This window comes from Pleurodeles waltl, chromosome 9 (assembly GCF_031143425.1).
Source record: "Pleurodeles waltl isolate 20211129_DDA chromosome 9, aPleWal1.hap1.20221129, whole genome shotgun sequence".
Lineage (NCBI taxonomy): Eukaryota > Metazoa > Chordata > Amphibia > Caudata > Salamandridae > Pleurodeles > Pleurodeles waltl.
In genome coordinates this window covers 153067045-153087518 of record NC_090448.1, presented here as the reverse complement: position 1 = coordinate 153087518, position 20474 = coordinate 153067045, and the positions used below count along the sequence as shown (strand labels likewise).

The window sequence follows — 20474 nt, the reverse complement described above, 5'->3', positions numbered from 1 at the left end:
GCGTTCCTATTATTCAAACGTGCACATTCTAAGATGGCTGAGACATTTGTCTATGCTAGAGGACTCGTTTATTAGGCTTTTGATTACATTTTAAACTATCCTTAGGTATCAAAACCGGGGCTATGCAGACGACTTTATTTACGGTATGATTTTATCGATTCTAGTGACTTTTTAATTGAAATTCTATTTCATAAGTTATTGTTAGATGTGCAAAATCGGTCTTTTAGCACAAAAGCGCATCATGTAATCGTATTCGGTCATCATGATTTTCCGAAATAGGCCATGATGCTTAGTTTTATTGCACGTTTGGTTTTTGATGATGACGTGTTTGTTTAAATGTTACACTTCTGCCTTATAAAGTTATACTTCTGCCTTGAGTTGACTATGTTTTAAATCTTGCATAAGCCAATACATTTTCATTTTACTTCTACCATATGTTCACAAGGTGTGGCGTTGGTAAACACCTTTTGATTTTTTTTATTATATATATATATATATATATATATATATATATATATACATTAATTCTACTTCCAGGAGCTTTAAGTCTGCCCTCTTCGTCCATTGTTCTGTTATTGTGTCATTCATAGTTGCCAAATTTCCAGATCCATTCGTGATGTGCTATTCCATTCCAGGTTTTTAGGGCTTGCCTATTGGACAGCTCCATCTGCCTAGTTTGTGAAAGCCCTATTGTAAACTTACAGTGGACTTAGAGACCATCGTTTGCTTACCATTGGTTAGCTTTATTGTCACTTTCATTTGCTTTCTTCTTTTTTGTTACCTTGTGTGGGCTTTACTTCCTCTTCTTATGTCTGTCCCCCTCCTGGAGCATGGCTTTATTACTTGTGCTGTTCCACTGCTCACTTTTCAGGCACTCCCTTTTTCTTTTTACTTATCTGTGAAAGTGCACGTGTTTTTGAGTCCTCTCCGCTTGTGTTTCTCCCAGAGCCTTTCGTGTTGTTCTCTCTCATTCACTTCTTGGAACTTTCAGGCCGTGGGCTGGTCAGCAAGTTTGTGACTCGGCCTGCCATGGTATGCATAATGAACACGTTTTTCAAATGTGTACAGTCACTGACATTGTAACACAGATCAGTGCCTTTGTTGCTTTCAGTGATCAGGCACGTTTGGTTACTTATCTGGAAATGCAGTATTTGTACCTGTATTCAACTTTTCTCATGATTTTATTTGCTGGCTGAAGGAGGTGTACCCATGGCCTGTTTCAGTTCTATGTCTGCATAATGGAGCAGACATTCAGGGTATACTGTCCAGATAACTACTTCTGTGATTGTCTCATCAAATTGAACTGTCTGAAGTTCATGCTGCTGCACGATTTCCACAGAGTGACCATTAGTTTGTTCACTTACATTGTAACACAGATCGGTGCTGGTGATGCCCATCACGTATGTTAGGCCGTCTCTGTTCTACTTCCGAGTAATGGAGCAGACGAACGAGTTACTTACCTTCGGTAACGACTTTTCTGGTGGATACATTAGCTACCTGTGGATTCCTCACCTCATGAATACTCCCATGGCGCCAGCATTCTACGGAAATCTTCTTACTAGTCTCTGCACGTCGACGAGGACGTCACTGTCTCGCACGCGACGCCGTCTGACGTCATACAGGCAATAAGAGGTCCTCGACGACGTGCGGACGTCAGTACCAATCATTTTTTACGTGCATGAGAACAACCAGGCAATGCAATGAAAGAACAAAGCAACATCCATTATATTGTAAAAATACACCACATTGTATGAATAACTGTAAATCTTTTTTTTTTTTTTTATGTACATATATATATATATATATATATATATATATATATATATATAAAACTCTTTCTTTTAAAAATATATACACACACTAAGTATATACATAAAGATATATACACATATACCCATATATATATATAAATATATTATATATATACATCTATCGCACCCTCAAAGATCAAGAGGAGCGCACTCAAGGATTACTTGGCAAGACCATAAAGGCAACGGGGAGGCGGGTGGGACCGTGAGGAATCCACAGGTAGCTAATGTATCCACCAGAAAAGTCGTTACCGAAGGTAAGTAACTCGTTCTTCTGATGGATACAACTACCTGTGGATTCCTCACCTCATGAATAGAGTCCCAAAGCAGTACCACGCCCGGCGGTGGGTGCCTAAATGGTCAAACCAAGAAATCCTGCAGCACTGACCGTGCAAAATGGCCGTCCCTTCTAACCTCAGAATCTAAACAGTAATGTTTTGCAAAAGTGTGAAGGGACGACCAAGTTGCGGCCTTGCAGATGTCGACCACAGGAACACCTCTGGCTAAGGCCGAAGTGGCCGACTTAGCTCTGGTGGAATGAGCTCTAATGCCCTCAGGAGGATCCTTCTTTGCCAAAGAGTAACATATTTTAATGCAAAGAACAACCCACCTGGATAGTGTTCTCTTGTGGACTGCCTTTCCTCTCCTCTTGCCCACGTATCCAATAAACAGCTGATCCTCCAGCCTGAAATCCTTTGTTCTATTGATAAAGAAGCTCAACGCTCTCTTTGGATCCAGACGGTGCAGTCTTTCTTCCTCTTTGGAAGGATGAGGCGGAGGATAGAACGTGGACAAAGTAATTGCCTGAGCCAAATGGAAGGGTGAAACAACCTTCGGGAGGAAAGCAGCCTTGGTCCTCAACACCACCTTATCCCCATAAAAAGTTGTATAAGGGGGTTTTACTGATAAGGCCTGCAACTCACTCACTCTCCTTGCTGATGTTATAGCTATCAGGAAGACTGTTTTTAAAAACAAATACCTTAAGGGGCAAGAATGCATAGGTTCAAAAGGGGACCCCATAAGGAAAGTCAGGACTAAGGACAAATCCCATTGCGGCATAACGAATGGCTTTGGAGGATATTGATTTAGAAGACCTTTCAAGAATCTGATAACAATAGGGGATTTAAATAAAGATGGTTGGTCTGGAAGACATATGAAGGCTGACAAGGCCGATAAATAACCTTTAATGGTAGCCACTGCACAACCTTTCTGCGCCAGAGATAGAGAAAAAGACAAAACGTCCGATAGATGAGCTTGTAAAGGATCAATCTGCCTCTCTCCACACCACGCAACAAATTTAGACCACCTATTAGCGTAGATAGATTTAGTGGAGTGTCGCCTGGCCGCTAATATAACATCCACTACCTCAGGCGGGAGAGAGAAGGAACTCAGGTTGCCCTGTTCAATCTCCAGGCATGTAGGTGCAGACTCTGGAGGTTGGGGTGTAGAACCTGCCCCTGCGACTGCGAGAGGAGGTCTGCCCTGAAAGGGAGACGGAGCGGCGGGCACGTTGAGAGTTGGAGAAGGTCGGAGTACCACACCCTCCTTGGCCAATCCGGAGCTATTACGATTACTAGAGCCCGGTCTTGGCGAATCTTCCTCAATACTCGAGGAATCAAGGGTATGGGAGGAAACGCGTAAAGCAACTGGCCGCACCAGGTCATTTGAAACACGTCCCCCAATGCTTCCTGCATCGGATACTGAAGGCTGCAGAACAACGGACAATGCGCGTTCTCTCGAGTGGCGAACAGATCTACCCGAGGAAACCCCCACTTCTGGAAGATTAAACGGACTTGATCTGGATGGAGACGCCACTCGTGGTCTGCCGAGAAGTGGCGACTGAGACTGTCCGCACGCACGTTCAAGACTCCGGCCAGATGGTTTGCTATCAAGCAAATCCGATGGTCCTTTGCCCAGGACCATAGTCGAAGAGCTTCTCTGCAGAGAAGGTACGACCCCACTCCTCCCTGCTTGTTTATGTACCACATCGTGGTAGTATTGTCCGTTAGGACCTGTACCGACTGACCACGAAGGGAAGGGAGGAAGGCCTTGAGAGCCAGACGTACAGCCCGTAACTCTAACAGATTGATGTGAAAAATCTGTTCCTCTGGAGACCAAAGACCTTTGATCTCCAGATCCCCCAGATGAGCTCCCCACCCTAGAGTGGAAGCATCCGTTATGACTGTGGCCACTGGTGGCGACTGCTGGAACGGTTTTCCTTGTGAAAGATTGTTGCTTGCAATCCACCACTTCAAATCCACAGCAGCATCTCTGGAGATCTTGACAGTACCCTCTAGATCCCCTCTGTGTTGAGACCACTGCCTTCGGAGGCACCACTGAAGAGCCCTCATGTGCCAGCGAGCATGCGTGACCAACAGAATGCAGGAGGCAAAAAGACCGAGCAGACGAAGGACCTTGAGGACTGGAACTACCGCTCCGTTTCGAAACATTGGAACCAAATCCTGAATATCTTGAATCCGCTGAGGCGGAGGAAAGGCCCGACCCAATGTCGTATCCAGTACTGCCCCTATGAACAGGAGGCGCTGAGAGGGCTCCAGGTGAGATTTGGGCTCGTTCACCGAAAAGCCCAGGTCGAACAACAACTGGGTTGTTGACTGCAGATGACGCAACACAAGCTCCGGGGACTTGGCTTTGATCAACCAATCGTCCAAGTAAGGGAATACTGCTATCCCCTTCCTTCTGAGCTCTGCCGCAACCACCGACATCACCTTCGTGAAGACTCGAGGTGCTGAAGTAAGACCAAACGGAAGGACCGCAAACTGGTAGTGTTGCGATCCCACCACAAACCGGAGATACTTCCTGTGTGACTTGAGTATCGGGATATGAAAGTAAGCATCCTGCAAGTCGACAGACACCATCCAGTCTTCCATGTTCAACGCCAAAAGCACCTGTGCTAGGGTCAGCATCTTGAACTTTTCCTGCTTGAGGAACCAATTCAAGATCCTCAGGTCCAGAATTGGTCTCAAACGACCATCCTTCTTGGGAATCAGGAAATACCTTGAGTAAACTCCTTGACCCCTTTCCTGCTCCGGGACCAACTCCACCGCGCCCTTTAAAAGGAGGACTTCCACCTCCTGTTCTAGCAACAGGAGGTGTTCTTGTGAACAATACGAAGGGCGGGGCGGGATGAGGGGCGGAAACTCCCGAAAGGGAAGGGTGTAGCCTTTTCCCACAACACTGAGAACCCAAGTGTCCGACGTAACAGTCTCCCATTTGGTGAGAAAATGCTGTAATCTTCCCCCTACAGGAGAGGAGTGAGTGGGAAATGGTGGAAGCCTAAGGCTGCTTCCCCTGCTGCACCCCGCCAGAGGATGAGGAAGAGGCAGAGTGCTGCTGAGAGGCTCCCCTGGTGCGGACCCTACCCCTCCCCCTAAAAGATCTATAGGGGTGGGAAGAGGCAGGTTGCTGATATCTTCCCCGAAAGGAAGAGGAGGAAGAGCCACGCCCAAATCCACGAAACCTCCTGAAGAATCTGGAAGAGGCCGTGGAAGAAGGAGCTTGGAGTCCCAACGACTTAGCCGTGGCCCTGCTCTCCTTAAAACGTTCCAAGGCCGAATCAGCCTTAGCCCCAAACAGTTTGTCCCCATCAAACGGGAGATCCAACAATGTGGACTGTACATCTGCCGAAAAGCCCGAGTTACGTAGCCAGGCCTGTCTCCTTTCCACCACAGTTGTGCCCATTGCTCTGGCTACCGAGTCGGTGGTATCCAGTCCCGTCTGGATAATTTGGGTCGCAGCAGCCTGGGCATCAGAGACAAGATCCAAAAGACCCTGGGGAAGCTCTGTAAACGAAGAGGAGATGTCATCCATCAGAGCATGAATATACCTCCCCAGGATACAGGTCGCATTAGTGGCTTTTAACGCCAGACTGCAGGACGAAAAAATCTTCTTCGACTGCGCCTCTAGCTTTTTTGAGTCTCTGTCCCCAGGCACCGTCGGGAAAGAACCAGGCGCTGATTTGGACGAACAGGAGGCCTGCACAACCAAGCTCTCCGGCGTAGGGTGCCTAGATAGGAAACCAGGATCAGTTGGAGCCGTCCGATACCTCCTGGCCACGGCTCTGTGAACTGCTGGGGAAGATGCCGGCTTCTTCCACACCTCTAAAACCGGATCCAGCAGAGCGTCATTAAAAGGTAATAGAGGCTCCGCCGCGGCTGAGGCCGGATGCAACACCTCTGTCAAAAGGTTTTGTTTCGCCTCCACCACCGGCAAAGGCAGGTCCAAAAAACTAGCTGCCTTCCGTACCACTGTATGAAAGGAAGCAGCTTCCTCGGTATATTCCCCCGGGGACGAAAGGTCCCACTCAGGGGAAGTGTCCAGCCCACTGGCCGACTCCAGTCCACGCAGCCCATCACCCGAGTCCTCTAGCTCTCCTTCCTCTAGGGCTCGTTGGTACTCCTGCTCCTCTAGTACCCGGAGAGCACGCCTCCTTGAATGCAGTCGTTGCTCAATCCGCGGAGTCGACAACACCTCCGCCGAAGTCGGAGATCGGCGCCGATCTTCCGAAGCCACCGACGCCGCATCCGGCGCCACAGGTAACTTCGGCGCCGACTGAAGAGCAGATGAAACGGATGGACCCACCGGAGTCACAGGCCGAAATCTCGACGTCGACGGGATGGAAATCCCTGGGGCCAATCCCTCCGAAGCCATCGGAGCGGCCACCGGCGCCGACACTGGCGCCGAGCCCACGTTCCCAAACGGGAGAAAGGGCATAAAGGGTGCCGGCCGAAGAGGCGCAGGATCACCCAAAGAAAAGGCCAAAGGCCCAGCCGGAGCACCCCCTGGAGCCATCTGTTGGAAGATGGCATACATCGCATTCAAGAATGCGGAACTATCGGCTCCAGGGGTGGGAAAAGCCGGATACTGGGGTGCCTGACTCGGAGGCGACCCCGACGCCGGCCTCGGCATCTGCGCCGGAGAAAACACTTGAGGCTCCAATACCTCAATCACCGACGCCTGTCCAGGCGAAGTTGGAGACGTCGGAGAGAGCAACGGCGTCGAAGGATGCGGCGTCACCGTGGGGCTGACCTCCCATGTCCTCCGGCGCCGATCCGGAGACCTGGAACGAGCCTCCCTTGAATGACGCCGAGATTCTCTACGGCGCCGGGAGTCTCGATGACGCCGATGTCTTGGAGAAGACTTTTTCTTGTGATGCTTCTCCTTTGACTTGGCCATAAACAGCTTCGCCTCGCGTTCTTTAATGGCCTTCGGATTCATGTGCTGACACGAATCACAAGTCGAGACGTCGTGGTCGGAGCTCAAACACCAAAGGCAATCGGAATGAGGATCCGTCACCGACATCTTGCCTCCACACTCACGACAAGGCTTAAATCCAGACTTTCTCTGCGACATTATTTCCACAGAGAAAGAGTACGCAGCAAGATATACACTGTAACCGCAAGAGTAACAGTTGCTCCCTCGAAGATAACCGTTTCGAATGCACGGAAAAAAGGGAACTGACGTCCGCACGTCGTCGAGGACCTCTTATTGCCTGTATGACGTCAGACGGCGTCGCGTGCGAGACAGTGACGTCCTCGTCGACGTGCAGAGACTAGTAAGAAGATTTCCGTAGAATGCTGGCGCCATGGGAGTATTCATGAGGTGAGGAATCCACAGGTAGTTGTATCCATCAGAAATTTAGGGTAAACTGTCAAGATAACTTCTTTGATTTTTACATCAGAATAAACTGTCTGAAGTTCGTGGTGCTGCAAGAGTTCCACAGACTGACCATTAGGTTGTTTGCTGACTTTGTTGCTCCAGTGAACGACAAGTATACATCTGCCTCAGGTTTCAGTGTTCGGGCTTTATAACTTTTATTTCAGTTGTATATAAAATCAGGGATATTATTAGCATGGACCTTTTCATTCCTTGGTCGAGTAACCCATATTCTGTGCTTGAAGGTTCTTGCAAAAAACACTGGTTAAATCTCTTAAGTCATGTTGAACTTGCTGTCCACTCTAAATACACTTTGCTGGGCCCACAACAAATATTCATCAGAACGACTACATGTTTGATGTCTGAAACATGTAATGTGACGTTGAGTTCGGTGAAAAGTTAAAAGGTTTCAGAGCCTTCCAGCCAGTACATATTCGTTTGCTTGTTGAGAAATTATTGTTGTATTAATGCTTGACAGGGAAAAACAAGTTGAAGACTATTTTGATAAATTCCCATCCACAGTGTGCCTATATGATTCTAACGATCCTCTGGCATAATCATCACACTTTTATTTATTTTATTAAGTCAATACCTTCATAGAGTGCAAACCTAGCTAACTTCCAGAGTGCTGAAGTGATTAGTGCAGTTACACAGCGCGCTCACACATTGTTTCAGCTGTAGTTAGCGATAGCTGGTATTATTTATTAACCAGCTCTGTGTTGCTCACTGCATCACCCTCAGCAGGATGAAGGGCTTACTGGACACTGCAGGATTTGAACCTCTGGTCATCAGGTTTGCACACAGAGCTTTAAAGTGGATGTATTAGTCCACTGAGTTCTCTTATGGAAAGAGGAGAAGCCAATGGCGAGAAAGAATGATCATCATGGCTTAAACACTACGCTACATAAATGAAACACATTTTGTATAAATGTAGATCATAGCAAAATGGGCAAAATACTCATGGATAAAATGGCTGGTAAATGACAACTACAGAAGGATGATTCTTCGTATGTTGGTGATTAGAAGCTGATAGTGTTGCTGTCATCTGCATCAATCCTTCATGGCTTAGGAACCTAATCTCAAGAACATATACTTAAGCACAGTACCTTCTTTAGTTACACTATCTTCCCTCCCTCACAACTCTTTAAAAGCCTTCCTTCACCCTTGGGACAGAGTGCTGTAGGACAAATTAAAAACAATCAATTGCACTTAAGAAAAGTGAATAAAAACACCAAACCATAGTTGTATTGTTTCATGTTTACTTTTGCCTGCTATTATTTACATCTGTTTTAGATAGTTGTTTGGCATCATTGGTTTTCCTTTCCAATGTTTATAACGCTGTGATGAGTTGCACTGTGCTTGGTAGGTGATGTGGATTCTGCTGTCAGCCATTCTTAAACACCTTTCATCTATGCTCAGTATCCTTGTCATCGCAAACGCCTCCTCTCTGCTCTTCTTTCTACTGAACTTCCTATTAGTGAAAATCCGCCTGTTGCACTATTTTAAAGCAATTTCCTATAATCGCTATCTAGGTGACCACGTAATTACAGGGTAGTAAATGGTTTCTGGAAGTATACTAAGGATCTTTCACATGTTTGGTTTGTAATACTCGGAATGCTAAGAATAAAGGGGCTCCAGGGGTCAGAATGGAGTATAAGGTTACCATCTTTGTTTGATGCAAAATCCAGAGTCTAAGACTCTCCCCCTCCCGATATTAATGTGTCACAACCGCTGCTGCACATTTTCCACCCCTAGCACATATATCCATGCATACATGGGTGTACACACACAGACCTATTAGCTTTTTAACTTAGTACTTGTTACAGTTATTGCCCAACTCGATTGCACTCATTTTATCAACCTTAGAAAGAGTACAGGCTAAGTTTGCCATAACTAGTAACCATTAGATTGTCTTCAGAATACAGTAGGAACATTAATTCTCTAGGGTATTTCACCTACTGCATCAGTTGGACAAGTGTGTGAGCTGGTAAATAGAATAAAGGTGGGCTAAATCACTAGCTATAGAGAGCTGTGTATTCAGCGGCTATCAAGATATTGTATTGGAAAAAGAATTCCGATGTGAGCGCATAACTGCAGGCCAGCTTGGAATCTTGGTCACCTATTGGTGGATTAATGTGTTAATCATGTAGCCTACAGGCCAGACATTCCAAAACTAGTAAAATTATGCACCAGCAACAAACATCTATATTTAACATGCATGTTATTAGTGGGAGTCACTGCAGAGCTAATTCAAACGTTTTGTCTGGGGAGGTTGATACAAAGAACATCATTGAAGTGGGTAGTAAGTAACACCTTTACTAAGTGCCAAAAAGCATTTGAATTTGAAATGTTTGCTATAAAAAATACGATCACTAATATAACTATACATGTACTAAATGAGAAAATGTGCATAGCGCAGAAAGTCTCTTAGAACTGCCACCTGTATAATACAATATATCATGTATATTTAATACATGACATCTGAAGCATGACTCCTCACTCTTATGCAGTTCTTGTGCCCACCTACACGCGTCACACGCACTAGGAGAGCCACTAGGGAAGGTCACAAATCAGTGGTATTGACCCCCTAGCCCTCGGGTGCTTGCATGGACTATCTCAGACTTGCTGGTGTTTTCTCCACCCCCACCACCCCACTGTGGCCCCTATAGGTAAACAGAAGTGTCCCCTCACTGCCACCCATCGTTCCAACACTACTTCATTAGACCGGATGTTGCAGAGGGCAATAGGGGTGTCGTTCGCCAAAATTAAGTGTGCAGAAAGGAGACTGTCCCTCGGTGCAGGGGGTTTGCCCCAGCCATCGTTCAACTTTCCTGACACTCCTGTTATCGTTATCCCCAAGGTGAAGTCCACTCCCTTGAGGCTAGGTGCACAGTCAATCAACCAGCGAAAATGTCACAGAGAGCAGTCTGGAGCAGACTATAAGACCGGTGCTCATACTGATTCTGCTTCTAGCACATCTGACCCCACCCAGCCACCTTGTGTACCTGATGCCACTGATGTAAGGGGTCCTGGGCAACCCGATTGATAGCGGAGGTAGTAGAAAAAGTTAAGGCTGCCTTGCACTTGGAACTTACACCCTTATTGGCACGTCTGGAAACTATCGAGCACATTTTCAAAGTCACTCAGAATCCCCAGCTTCCAGCCCAGCAGTCTCCAGGGAGGATGTGGAGATGTTTTAGACAATCCTGCCCTGTTTCGTATGGCTAGTGGCCCCAGTTGTGATAACAGTGGACCCCCCTTTACTGCTCATGTCCCAGCTGCCAGAGTTACTGCATCATTCAATGGGCAGTCTACCCACGGGGATCAACGAGGGATCCAACTTGACTTGAATGGTAGCAGTACTGTGAGTACTGTGGATCATGGCCTAACCAATTTAACCCGCACCTGTAGGCCCCTACTCATTAACTTGCCACCTTCGTCCTGCCCCTACGTGGAAATCCTGGCAGGAGTTCCCGAATTGCGTGAAGGCCAGATGGAGACGCACAAGGAACTTACCAACAAATGTCTGAACTGGCTAGTGAATAACAAGAACTTTCTGGTTGCATTGGCACATAGCATTCTAGCAGCTCCCAAGGTCTTATCAAAGAACACTATTAGACTGATGTTTTGAGCCTTCAAATTTCTGCTGTTTCCTCAGGTAACCTGACAGACCAGTATTTGTCTTTTGAATGTGGTTCTTTCTTTGAAGATTTTTTTGAATATCTGAATACTCCAAAGTTAAGGTCTCTTTACATTAAATTTAGATTGGGGATCTTACCCACTGCCTCATTTACTGCCCCCTGGATGAGTAATGTTACCTCCTCCAATCTTTGCCCATGGGCTGTCTGACAGTGGAGAACGATGAGCACCTTTTATTCTTCTGTGGTGCATACACCAAACAGCGTGCTCGCTGGACCATCCCTTTGTACCTCCTCTTGGGACATGATGACAAGCATAATGTGCAGGGCAGATAACAGGAGCTGTGTTGTTTACTAGGTTGCCCTTTACATAAGCTCTGTATGGCGTCTCAGGAAAAGAGGTAATGAGTCCTCAGTGCACCTTGCACTTTATGTCTAATTTGGACAAAGACTCTTTTAAGTGATTTTTTAGCTTTTGCTCAAGAACAATGGTTAGGCAATACGCCTTTAATTAAAGACCCTATTAAGTTACTGGCTCCTTGGAAACTGAATTTCTCTTAATGTTTTTGTCGAATGGGATTGATTCTTCATTGTTATGTTTTCTATTGTTGTTTTTATCTGAACTTTTATGGTTTTTCTATAACCGAAATAAAGTTAATGATGATGAGTAGTCATTTTCTATTGTTTGTTTGTGTTTAAGGCAGAATGTAACATATTTTTAAATGAACTTTATTATATGTTTTTATTCTTCAAGTGTCATCATACATATTTTCTACACATTTTTTGGAAATGTTGCCTTTTTTCAAAGAGACTGAGAAATATGAGTAGTTACAGTTCTTAATTTTTCTCTTAACTTGCAAAGTGAACCTTCGGAATGTATAATAGTTACACCTTGTATACAAGAGGAAATATGTGCCATTTACCTGTTTCATTTGATTATTCATGCCTGCTTCCCAATAGTACACAACTCTGAAGAACACACAACCCATTATTCTTCCTATACACGTACAATAGAGAGTCTATGCTTCTCACTCATTTTCAGATTTCACTTACAGGCAGCTTTTAGCTGTCTTTTGTCGAAGGCCTATCGTGGACAGTATCAATACCTACACTTGACTTTGGGTTCTCTTACAGATGATTGGCTTTCTTATTAATCTCCTTTACTTACTTCATAATCAGTGTATTTTAATCCCATTCTTGTGTTTCTCCATTCCCTGGAGCGTAGTTTCTTTACCATCATTTCATTGAATGACTTGTATGCTTCCACTACTTGCATCGAAAGAGCTACCTTTTCTTCTGTATTTCAGTACTTCATAGAAGTGTTTGCTTTCTTGCTTTCTCTTGTGTGCTGCTTCCCATCTCAAATCTAAGCCCAGAGCTTTCCATGCTGCTCGTTCCTGCCCACCACCCCCCCAGCTCGTCCACTGCTTAATCCAACCTTCACTCTGGCGTTGACTGATCGCCTACAACTAACTACTTAATTTCTCCTGCCCTCCTGCCCTCACCATCATTGTTATCTTTTGCAGGCCCCAGCAGCTCCTGTTTGCTACTGGGCCTTTCCTTTTTCATTCATTGCACTTTTGCACACTTTGTTTTAAATTTCCTATTCCAAGATTGGCTTCCGCCCTCTTGGAATGTAAATAAAAAAAATAAGACAGTGGCTTGTTTTTCGTGATGCTGTTCAGCATGGGCATTTTGCTTTTCATTTTGCTGATGTTGAACAGGATCAGAAAAAAACATAGGTAATGCAAAAAGGTAAGGTAACGCACTTAAAAGGTGTGACCTATAGGCTTTGCCAGTGCTTGTTTTTCCGCAAATTCTAGGAATTGTAATCCCATTTATTAATGGAATAAACCCGACTGCAAGTCCCAGAATTCAAAGAATATAACTTGCACATCACGCATGGACCTAGGAAACTTGGCAGGGACAGTCATTCCCATTTTTCTTTCACTCGCTACAGCATACACCACAAGAAGTCCCCTTCAGCAATTGACTAACTTTACTGGGGAGGAGGGCATTCTTCCACTTCACAAGAAGCACATCCACACACAAATGAGTTCCCTCCAGTGCTTTGTGTCACGGCAGTGTGTGCTTTTTAAGAAAAAAACATTTGAGCTTTTAGCCAGTGTTTTGTTTTATATTGTTGAGGGTCTGGCAGCCTCTCCAAAAATCAAGGTTCACAAAAAAGTCACAAAACAAGCATTCACCAAAAGGCTGGCAATAGAGTTAGAACCTTTCCTAGAAACAATAGCGTCCATTTGTTTACATTTTTCTTTTCAGAAACAACTAAGACCTAATAAGTGATAAATAATGTGTGCAAAATTGTAAAGATTCCTTTGTAACACGGCAATTTTCCCTTCATTTTCTGGAATAACCAGTCTGAAACGATGTAGGAGGCTTTGCTGTTTTAGGTTTAGGTTTCAGAAGGGAAAACACAGGATTTAACTGTTTTTCCCAATACGTTTATCAACCTGGAGTTCAAATTACATATCAAGCTAATAAAAAAAACAGCCATATGGCAACCCTAACTGATAGCCAAAGCCAGACCAAATGGCTTCGCCAATGGCTGTTACAAATGCTTACTGGAACAGCATCAACTCACTCATGGACTCATTCTGAGTTTTTGCACGTTTCTGTATAACAGTTTGAGCATGTATACCCTTGCTCAAAATTGTGTGCAGTTTCATCAAGTTTCAGCACTGATTTAATGTTTACTATCCTACAGAGCTCTCAAACTTTACAGGTCTATGCGTGACTAGTTCTTACAGTCCAAGTTTTTACTGTACATTCTGGGACTTATTGTGCTGGTCCATGTGCAAAGAGGTCATCATATAAAGGTGTTTTGCTTTATATTCGGGGACTTGTAGTCCTAGTTTTGTAATGAGACAAACAGAAATGCAAATCCAAGTACACAAAGCAAAAACCTGGACTTGATGAGCTGCTTACTTATGAGCGTGAGAGTTCTGCTGTTTTGAGAAATTTCCTTCACAGAGCTAGAATGGGCTGTTCTCTTTACAGGGTTGTTGTGTGCCAGGTTTTGCCTGGAGTAAAATTGCTGGGAGAAAACTATGTGGTAGCAGTCCAGTGTGGCCTTATCAGTTGTCATTTACAGTTCAGGGGTTTTTCTGTGCATTCTGAGGCTTGTAGTCCCAATTTTATTATACTTGCTACAAGACCAAAAAGTCCACAAATGCAAAAGAGAGACCTGAACTGGATCAGCTACTCACATACAGACCATGGAAACTTGAGACCTCTGCAGTTGAATAGTGACTCAGAGCTCTCAAACTGTTCTCGTACTTTTGATTTTACCACGAAAAAGACTGGACATCCCCAAATGCAAAGAACAAAACACTGAATGATGTGTGGCATGGAACAACTTGAAATCATTTATCTCTTCCTTTATCTACTGAGAAGTTCAGAGGTGTCAAACTGTCCTGTGTCTGGCATGAAAACTTCATTCAATAATGATTCTGCTTTTAACAGAAAACAAATAAATAACAAGGATTAGATATTCTATTTATGCGTGATATCCTACTTACACGTGGCTTTAGACTTCATGAAAGCTTAAAATTTCATCAAGTTCAATGTCAGGCAAAAGTAGGGCTCTCTTGCTCCATAGGGGCAGCTGAAATGAGGAACTGAAATGAGGAAATTACCCCTTTTATCCTGTTTCCCCTCTCCATCTTGCGCCACATACCGAAATTAGAATCTGCATAAGTGTGGTTGATTGCTATTTCCCCACCTCACTGTTACCTTGTTTTGTTACAGTCTTTGGGGCTTCAAGTACTGTATCTAAAAATAAACAAGTGAAAACATCATAATACTTTATCATATGTTAGAGATGTTTCTGTTAAAACATGGTATCTGTTAATGGTTTCTGGTGTTCCTTAGGGCTAGATTCCTGCTATCTATATAATTATTAGGCTTGTGGCAATCTCTGTTCCTATCCTTCTGCAGCAGGAGATAGAGCCAGCCTCAATAGAGGATCACCGCCTGCAGACTAGAGTTACCAGATCAGAACGAACCAACTCAGGACACCGGGATTCCCCATAGGCAAGTTTCTACTTTTTTAAACTAAATTTAATTTAGAAATATGATCCGTACTTTTCAGCCACATAAGGGGCGGGGGTTCAGTATATGTGATTGTGGGATTGAACGCTGGGGTAGGGGGAGGTCAGAGGTGGAACCACTAACACTATTTGTTCGCCCTGCAGATGTGTAAACAAAGACAATCTGTAGGGGAAACTGAAAGCTTTTACAAGCTCAGTGTACTTTAATTTGTGGCTTATCTGTTCCTTTTCTGCATGTCTTTAGTGTTTGTTAAGGCACTCACTTTTCCTTGTCTCCTGAAACAACTGTTTTCAAGTGAGATTCTTAAAATACCCAATGTCTGATTCTGTCAGACCTGCTATGTCAATTTAAATTCATTAACTCTCGTTATGCAATCTTATCCAAGCTAACAAATATTTGTTTTGCCATTAACAATGTAAATGTCACTACTGTACCATTACACATCAAACTCATCCAGTTTCTAAAAAAATATCTTTTTGTATTCCCGATAGGGAAAAGTGCACAATGCCCCGCAGAGCTAAGAATGCAGACGACTATTCAAGAGAACACCGAGATTTCATTGTTGAAGAGGCAAATGGAAGAAAATTGCTAGTGTGCAAGTTTTGCAGAGTGACTGTGCCTGTAATAACTGGAAAGACAGCAAGTCGAATTGCAGAGCATGTTTCATCCAAGACCCACTTAAAGATTAAAGACCAAAGTATGACTGATGATGGCTTGTACCAGGTGCTCCTCCCAGAGGCAGTGGCAAGGGTTAAAGTGGAACTCAACAAAGAAAAATATGTTGCTCATGAATTTGCTCGTGCTTTAGTGCAGTCTGGCACCTGTTTGAACCAAACAGATGGGCCCATTGGGGCTCTCTTTCGCAAATGTGCTTCAGAAGGCAAGTTCCTACCAGACTCTCCTCAAATGTATGCAAAATATCTACCTGATCTATTCCAAGCAGATCTTGAACATATCTCAGCATTAATCCATGGTGACAAAAAGATTTCTGTCTCAGTTGATGAAACACTTGAGTTGCACGGGAATCCAGCAGTGGCAGTACTTTTCACATTTTGTGATACAGGGAATGGATGGGTCCGCCGTACTATTATGGCTGATCTTCATGTCGTAGAAACCTGCAATGCAGTGTCAATTGCAAGATTACTCCAGAATGTGCTGGAAAAATTTGACAAGAATTGGTGTGATGTTCTGTGTATTTGCAGTGATTCTACTGGATACATGAAAATGTTTTGTAATGACCTTTCAAAAGGAATGTCTGATTTCAGGGCCTTCCACATAAGAGATCCTTGCCACTTACTAGACGATATGTTAAAAGCAGCTTTAAAATCTTCAGAACTAATGAGAAGGGCTGTTGATTTTGTTGTACACTGCAGTGAACTATTTAGGTTTTCACATGAATTAAAACAAAAATATATCACTTTTTGTCGTTTTTATGGCAGGGCACAGAAAGTGATGCCAGCCATTTCGGTCATCCAGTGGCCCTCCATGGTGGAGGCAGTGAACGCGATATTGTCAATGTGGCAACCTTTAACTGAATTTCTCCTGAGTGATGGTGCCACAGGCAAGAAGCGTGAGGACCTTACTGCACATATCGATAGCGAGGTGAAAAAAAACACAATCTACTGTACCCTTAGATTTCTACAGGAGAACATGACTGCAATAGTTGATCTAATAAAAAAGTTTAAATTTAAAAACTTGTATATCTACCAAGTGTACAATATAATTGGTGTGGATGTCAAACATTTGCTTGAGTTGAAGCTTGGGGACACTTTAAAAGATTTTGGTCCTGTGACCTGCTCCTTGCTGGAGTGTTTGCCACTTCGGAACCAAAGAACTGTAGAAGAAAAGTTTAGGGCATTTTATGCATCTATGCATGGTAAATGGCAAGCAATGATGTGTCACAACATCCCTACAACAACATCTTTTGAAGTGAATGAAGCAAGTTTATGGTACTCAGCACAAGTTCTTGACCCATTCCATAAAGGAGAACTTTCATCAGATTTTGAAAAATATCGGTTTATCTTTGATCGTTTTAATAACAGTGATAGCATATGTACTCAGTTTTGTGCATATATTGCAGAACCAGTTCCTGGGAATTGTGATCTCCATGTACTCCAGTATTGGTTGGGAAAGCGACACCAGTGGCCCGAGCTGGCAGATTGTGTTTTGAGTATACTTGCTCTTCCAGTATCCAGTGCTAATGTTGAGATGTCCTTTTCCCCGATCAAAGTTTTAATGGGGGGAAAAGAAAAGTCATGGATGAGCCAAGAGTCACTAAAAAAGTATTGCATGGTATATTACAATAAGTTTGAGTTGTAGCAATGTACATAATAGATTTCCAAGACAAAGGTATTTGCGACAAAGGTATTTGCAGCAGCGGCACCTCCATTACGGCGGAGGAGCGTCACCCCCTTGCCAGCAGAGGCAAACGAAAAATAAAATGATAACAGTTTTATTATCATTTTATTTTTTATCAGCAGCTGAGTCTTGGGGCGGGGCCATACGAAGAATGGTGGAGGAGTGGTGGGCACTGCTGTCAGTGTTCACGTAGTTTTGGCCGGCCGTCTTAGGGTGGCCAAACTGACATGCGCACTGACAGCTGTCCAACCCAGCTGTGTTGCTGGGTGAACAACAGCAGACACAGGCTCCTAGTCCCTGATGGAGTGCAAAACCAGCCTACTCTGCCCAATCCTGATGCTGCTCTCATGGGTATTACCAGCATGAGCGCAGCATCTGAATTGGCCCTAGGGGAGTCTGGGAGTCTTAGCCTGTGCACAACAGAAGGGCAGCAAGCAGCAGGTAAGTTCTTTTTGTTGTTGTTTGTTTTGGTTTTATTATTGGTTCTCGCGCTGCCCCACCGCTTTTCCCTAACACCAGCCGCAACTGGGTATTTGTACAGGATCAACCACTCAGACTGGCAATTCAAATTCCGTCATTGTTTTTCTACTCAAAATAAGCTCACACTATAATGTGTTTTGATATGAAACTGTGTATATATATTGTAATATTCATGTGTCAAAAGAGATATCCATGCTGTGCAAGCCCTGCAGTAAAGGACGTGTATTTTCATAAAACTGGAAAACAGCATCTCTGTCAAAGTATTGTGGCGATTAAATGTATAAATACTTCTAACTACTGTTTTTCATAAGTTAGAAAAACTATGGTAAAGGTTTGCTGGAATTGACGAAAAATAGGCTCAAACATAAGTAACTTTAGGTTTGTAAATTTCTTGATAAGTGCAAATGTGATCTGATTTTGCTTCCTGTTCCCAATGTATTGATTAAGTAAGGTCTGCACAGGTGTGTAAAACTTTATAAAATATCTACTTGTCCAAGGGACATAATGCTTCAGAAGTCTTCTTGTCCTGTGAAAAATCCACTTGCCACTTTTGGTGCCATGGAATGAGGTGACAAATTATGGCAACCATCTCATTATATGCGAGCTGTGTTACTAGCCCCTCTGGCTATGCCAGGGCTCATATTATTTAAGGGCTTGAATTCAAGCAAAGTTGATTCTCCCTCCTTTCTGAAAAATCTACATATACGGCTTGAAAGTAGGCAGGAAGTGGTAGTTGTAAGGTTGAAATGCCCACATCCACAAACTGTCCCAAAATGTGTGAAAGAGGTTGTAGGGAAAGTTAATTTGAAATCACTTAGTAGCTTTTCACGTGGGAAAAAATTGCAATTGTATATTTGCTACAGTGAAAAAAGTATATACAAAAGTTTACTAGGGGTACGATTTCCAGGCCTAGGTCTGTAGATACTCTTGAATTCTTAAAAGTTGCAATGCCAGCAGCTATGCATGAACGTATAGCTGCAAGTGCACGTTTGTGACTTCCTCTACGATTCGGGCTGCTAATTTATTTTCTTGTTGTTCATAAAGGTTTTAAATCCTTGCTCCATTATTTATTTTCTATTTAACTATTTGGACATTCACAAACACATTATACTAAAGTATGCCTCAAAGAAATGGTATTGAAAACAGTAGTTTGGCTAAGCATTTTTTCTGGTTGCAATTTTGTGTACATTTGTTTGGAAAGCAAACACACATTGATCTTGCCTTCATCCTTCTGGATGTATTTGCATTTAATCAGGGAAAACTCTCTCAGAATGTTACAAGTAGCCTTAAATTGTTAAATCTTACAAACATTTGTACCTGTTTTTATATCGAATCAGTCAGTAATGAAAGCTGAACTCCCAGCTTACTGTTTTTTTGTCAGAGCCCTCACCCCAGTGGTAATAACTTTATTATTCATGATTCATATATGCACAAGTTTTGACTTTAGTCACTGATAATTCTCATTTAAACATCAACACCTTTGTACACTGGAGCCTGAGGGTTTGGTTTGCAGGTGGTCGGACTTACTTGTCCAGCAGACAAAATAAACATGAAAACTTGCTGTCCTTGACCATAAACAATATGTCCTGGGTAATGAGCGAGAAGAATTCCACACCCCTTTAGGCACATCTTTATTATTGAGGGATAGTGAATGATGTAAACAAATACAGGCTATATCATACATTTCTGCTGTGCGTTTATTTATTTGTGATTTTATATAATTTGAAACCTACTTGAGGTTTCATACTCTCCAAAAGTTTGAGTTGATGTTGGACTTTTGTCATATTTTTAGATTATTGCCAACGACATAATCAGTTCTCTAAAATGTTTGGAGATATACTGATGTGAGCTATCAGTGACCATCCATTGTCAAGAGAAAGGCTATCAGAATAGGTTTGTTGCAGTAAGATAGTGTTGTGTCATCCAGTTTTGGATTTTTGTAAGGCAGTCATACAGCTGAAAACACCGTCCGATGACTTGATTTTTATATTAAGCTGACTATCCTTAGCAAATTGATGGAAGGCAATACCTAAATCATCTAGCAGCGTGCCTAATTACTATGTAGATTTTAAAGAGTAGGCAGCCTGGATCTAGCCATGGGCTACTCCTTGGTTATTTAGTGAATTTGAATAGCAGTTTATCAATTTGTGGATAAGTCAATCAAGATGCATAGGAATACACGTTGAGTGGGGAGATGGATTTGTTTACTGTTCAATGCTGGAGTTTGTGGCATAAACTTGATAGACTTCATATGCGATAATGGAGAGGTTACTCTCCAGAAATGTGCATTAAACTGAAAAGTCGGTTTGATTTTATTTGGAAGGTCATGTAGCTAATAGGTGAAGAGATCAAACAAGAGGTTGCTATTTAGATGCAAACCAGTCTGTCTTCAGAGTGCAGTTTACCATGAACTCATTGCTGCCAAGTTTTCAGACTGCATATG

At 43.4% G+C, this 20474-nt stretch overlaps 1 protein-coding gene across 2 annotated transcripts; it reads left to right on the top strand.

Moving 5' to 3' along the window:
* LOC138259041 (uncharacterized) lies at positions 1 to 18536 on the top strand. 2 transcript variants are annotated; one of them, XM_069206455.1, is made up of 3 exons: positions 1 to 143; positions 15083 to 15175; positions 15685 to 18536. In XM_069206455.1, the coding sequence occupies exon 3, from the start codon at positions 15698 to 15700 to the stop codon at positions 17510 to 17512; it is 1815 nt and encodes a 604-aa protein (XP_069062556.1). In that variant the 5' UTR covers positions 1 to 143; positions 15083 to 15175; positions 15685 to 15697; the 3' UTR covers positions 17513 to 18536. The 2 variants fall into 2 exon arrangements, with proteins under 2 accessions (XP_069062556.1, XP_069062555.1); XM_069206454.1 differs by having other exon boundaries at positions 15080 to 15175.
* The last annotated feature ends 1938 nt before the right edge of the window (positions 18537 to 20474 follow it).

Excerpts from the sequence above, each read along its gene's own strand:
- LOC138259041 (XM_069206455.1), top strand. The coding sequence starts at position 15,698 with ATGCCCCGCAGAGCTAAGAATGCAGACGACTATTCAAGAGAACACCGA.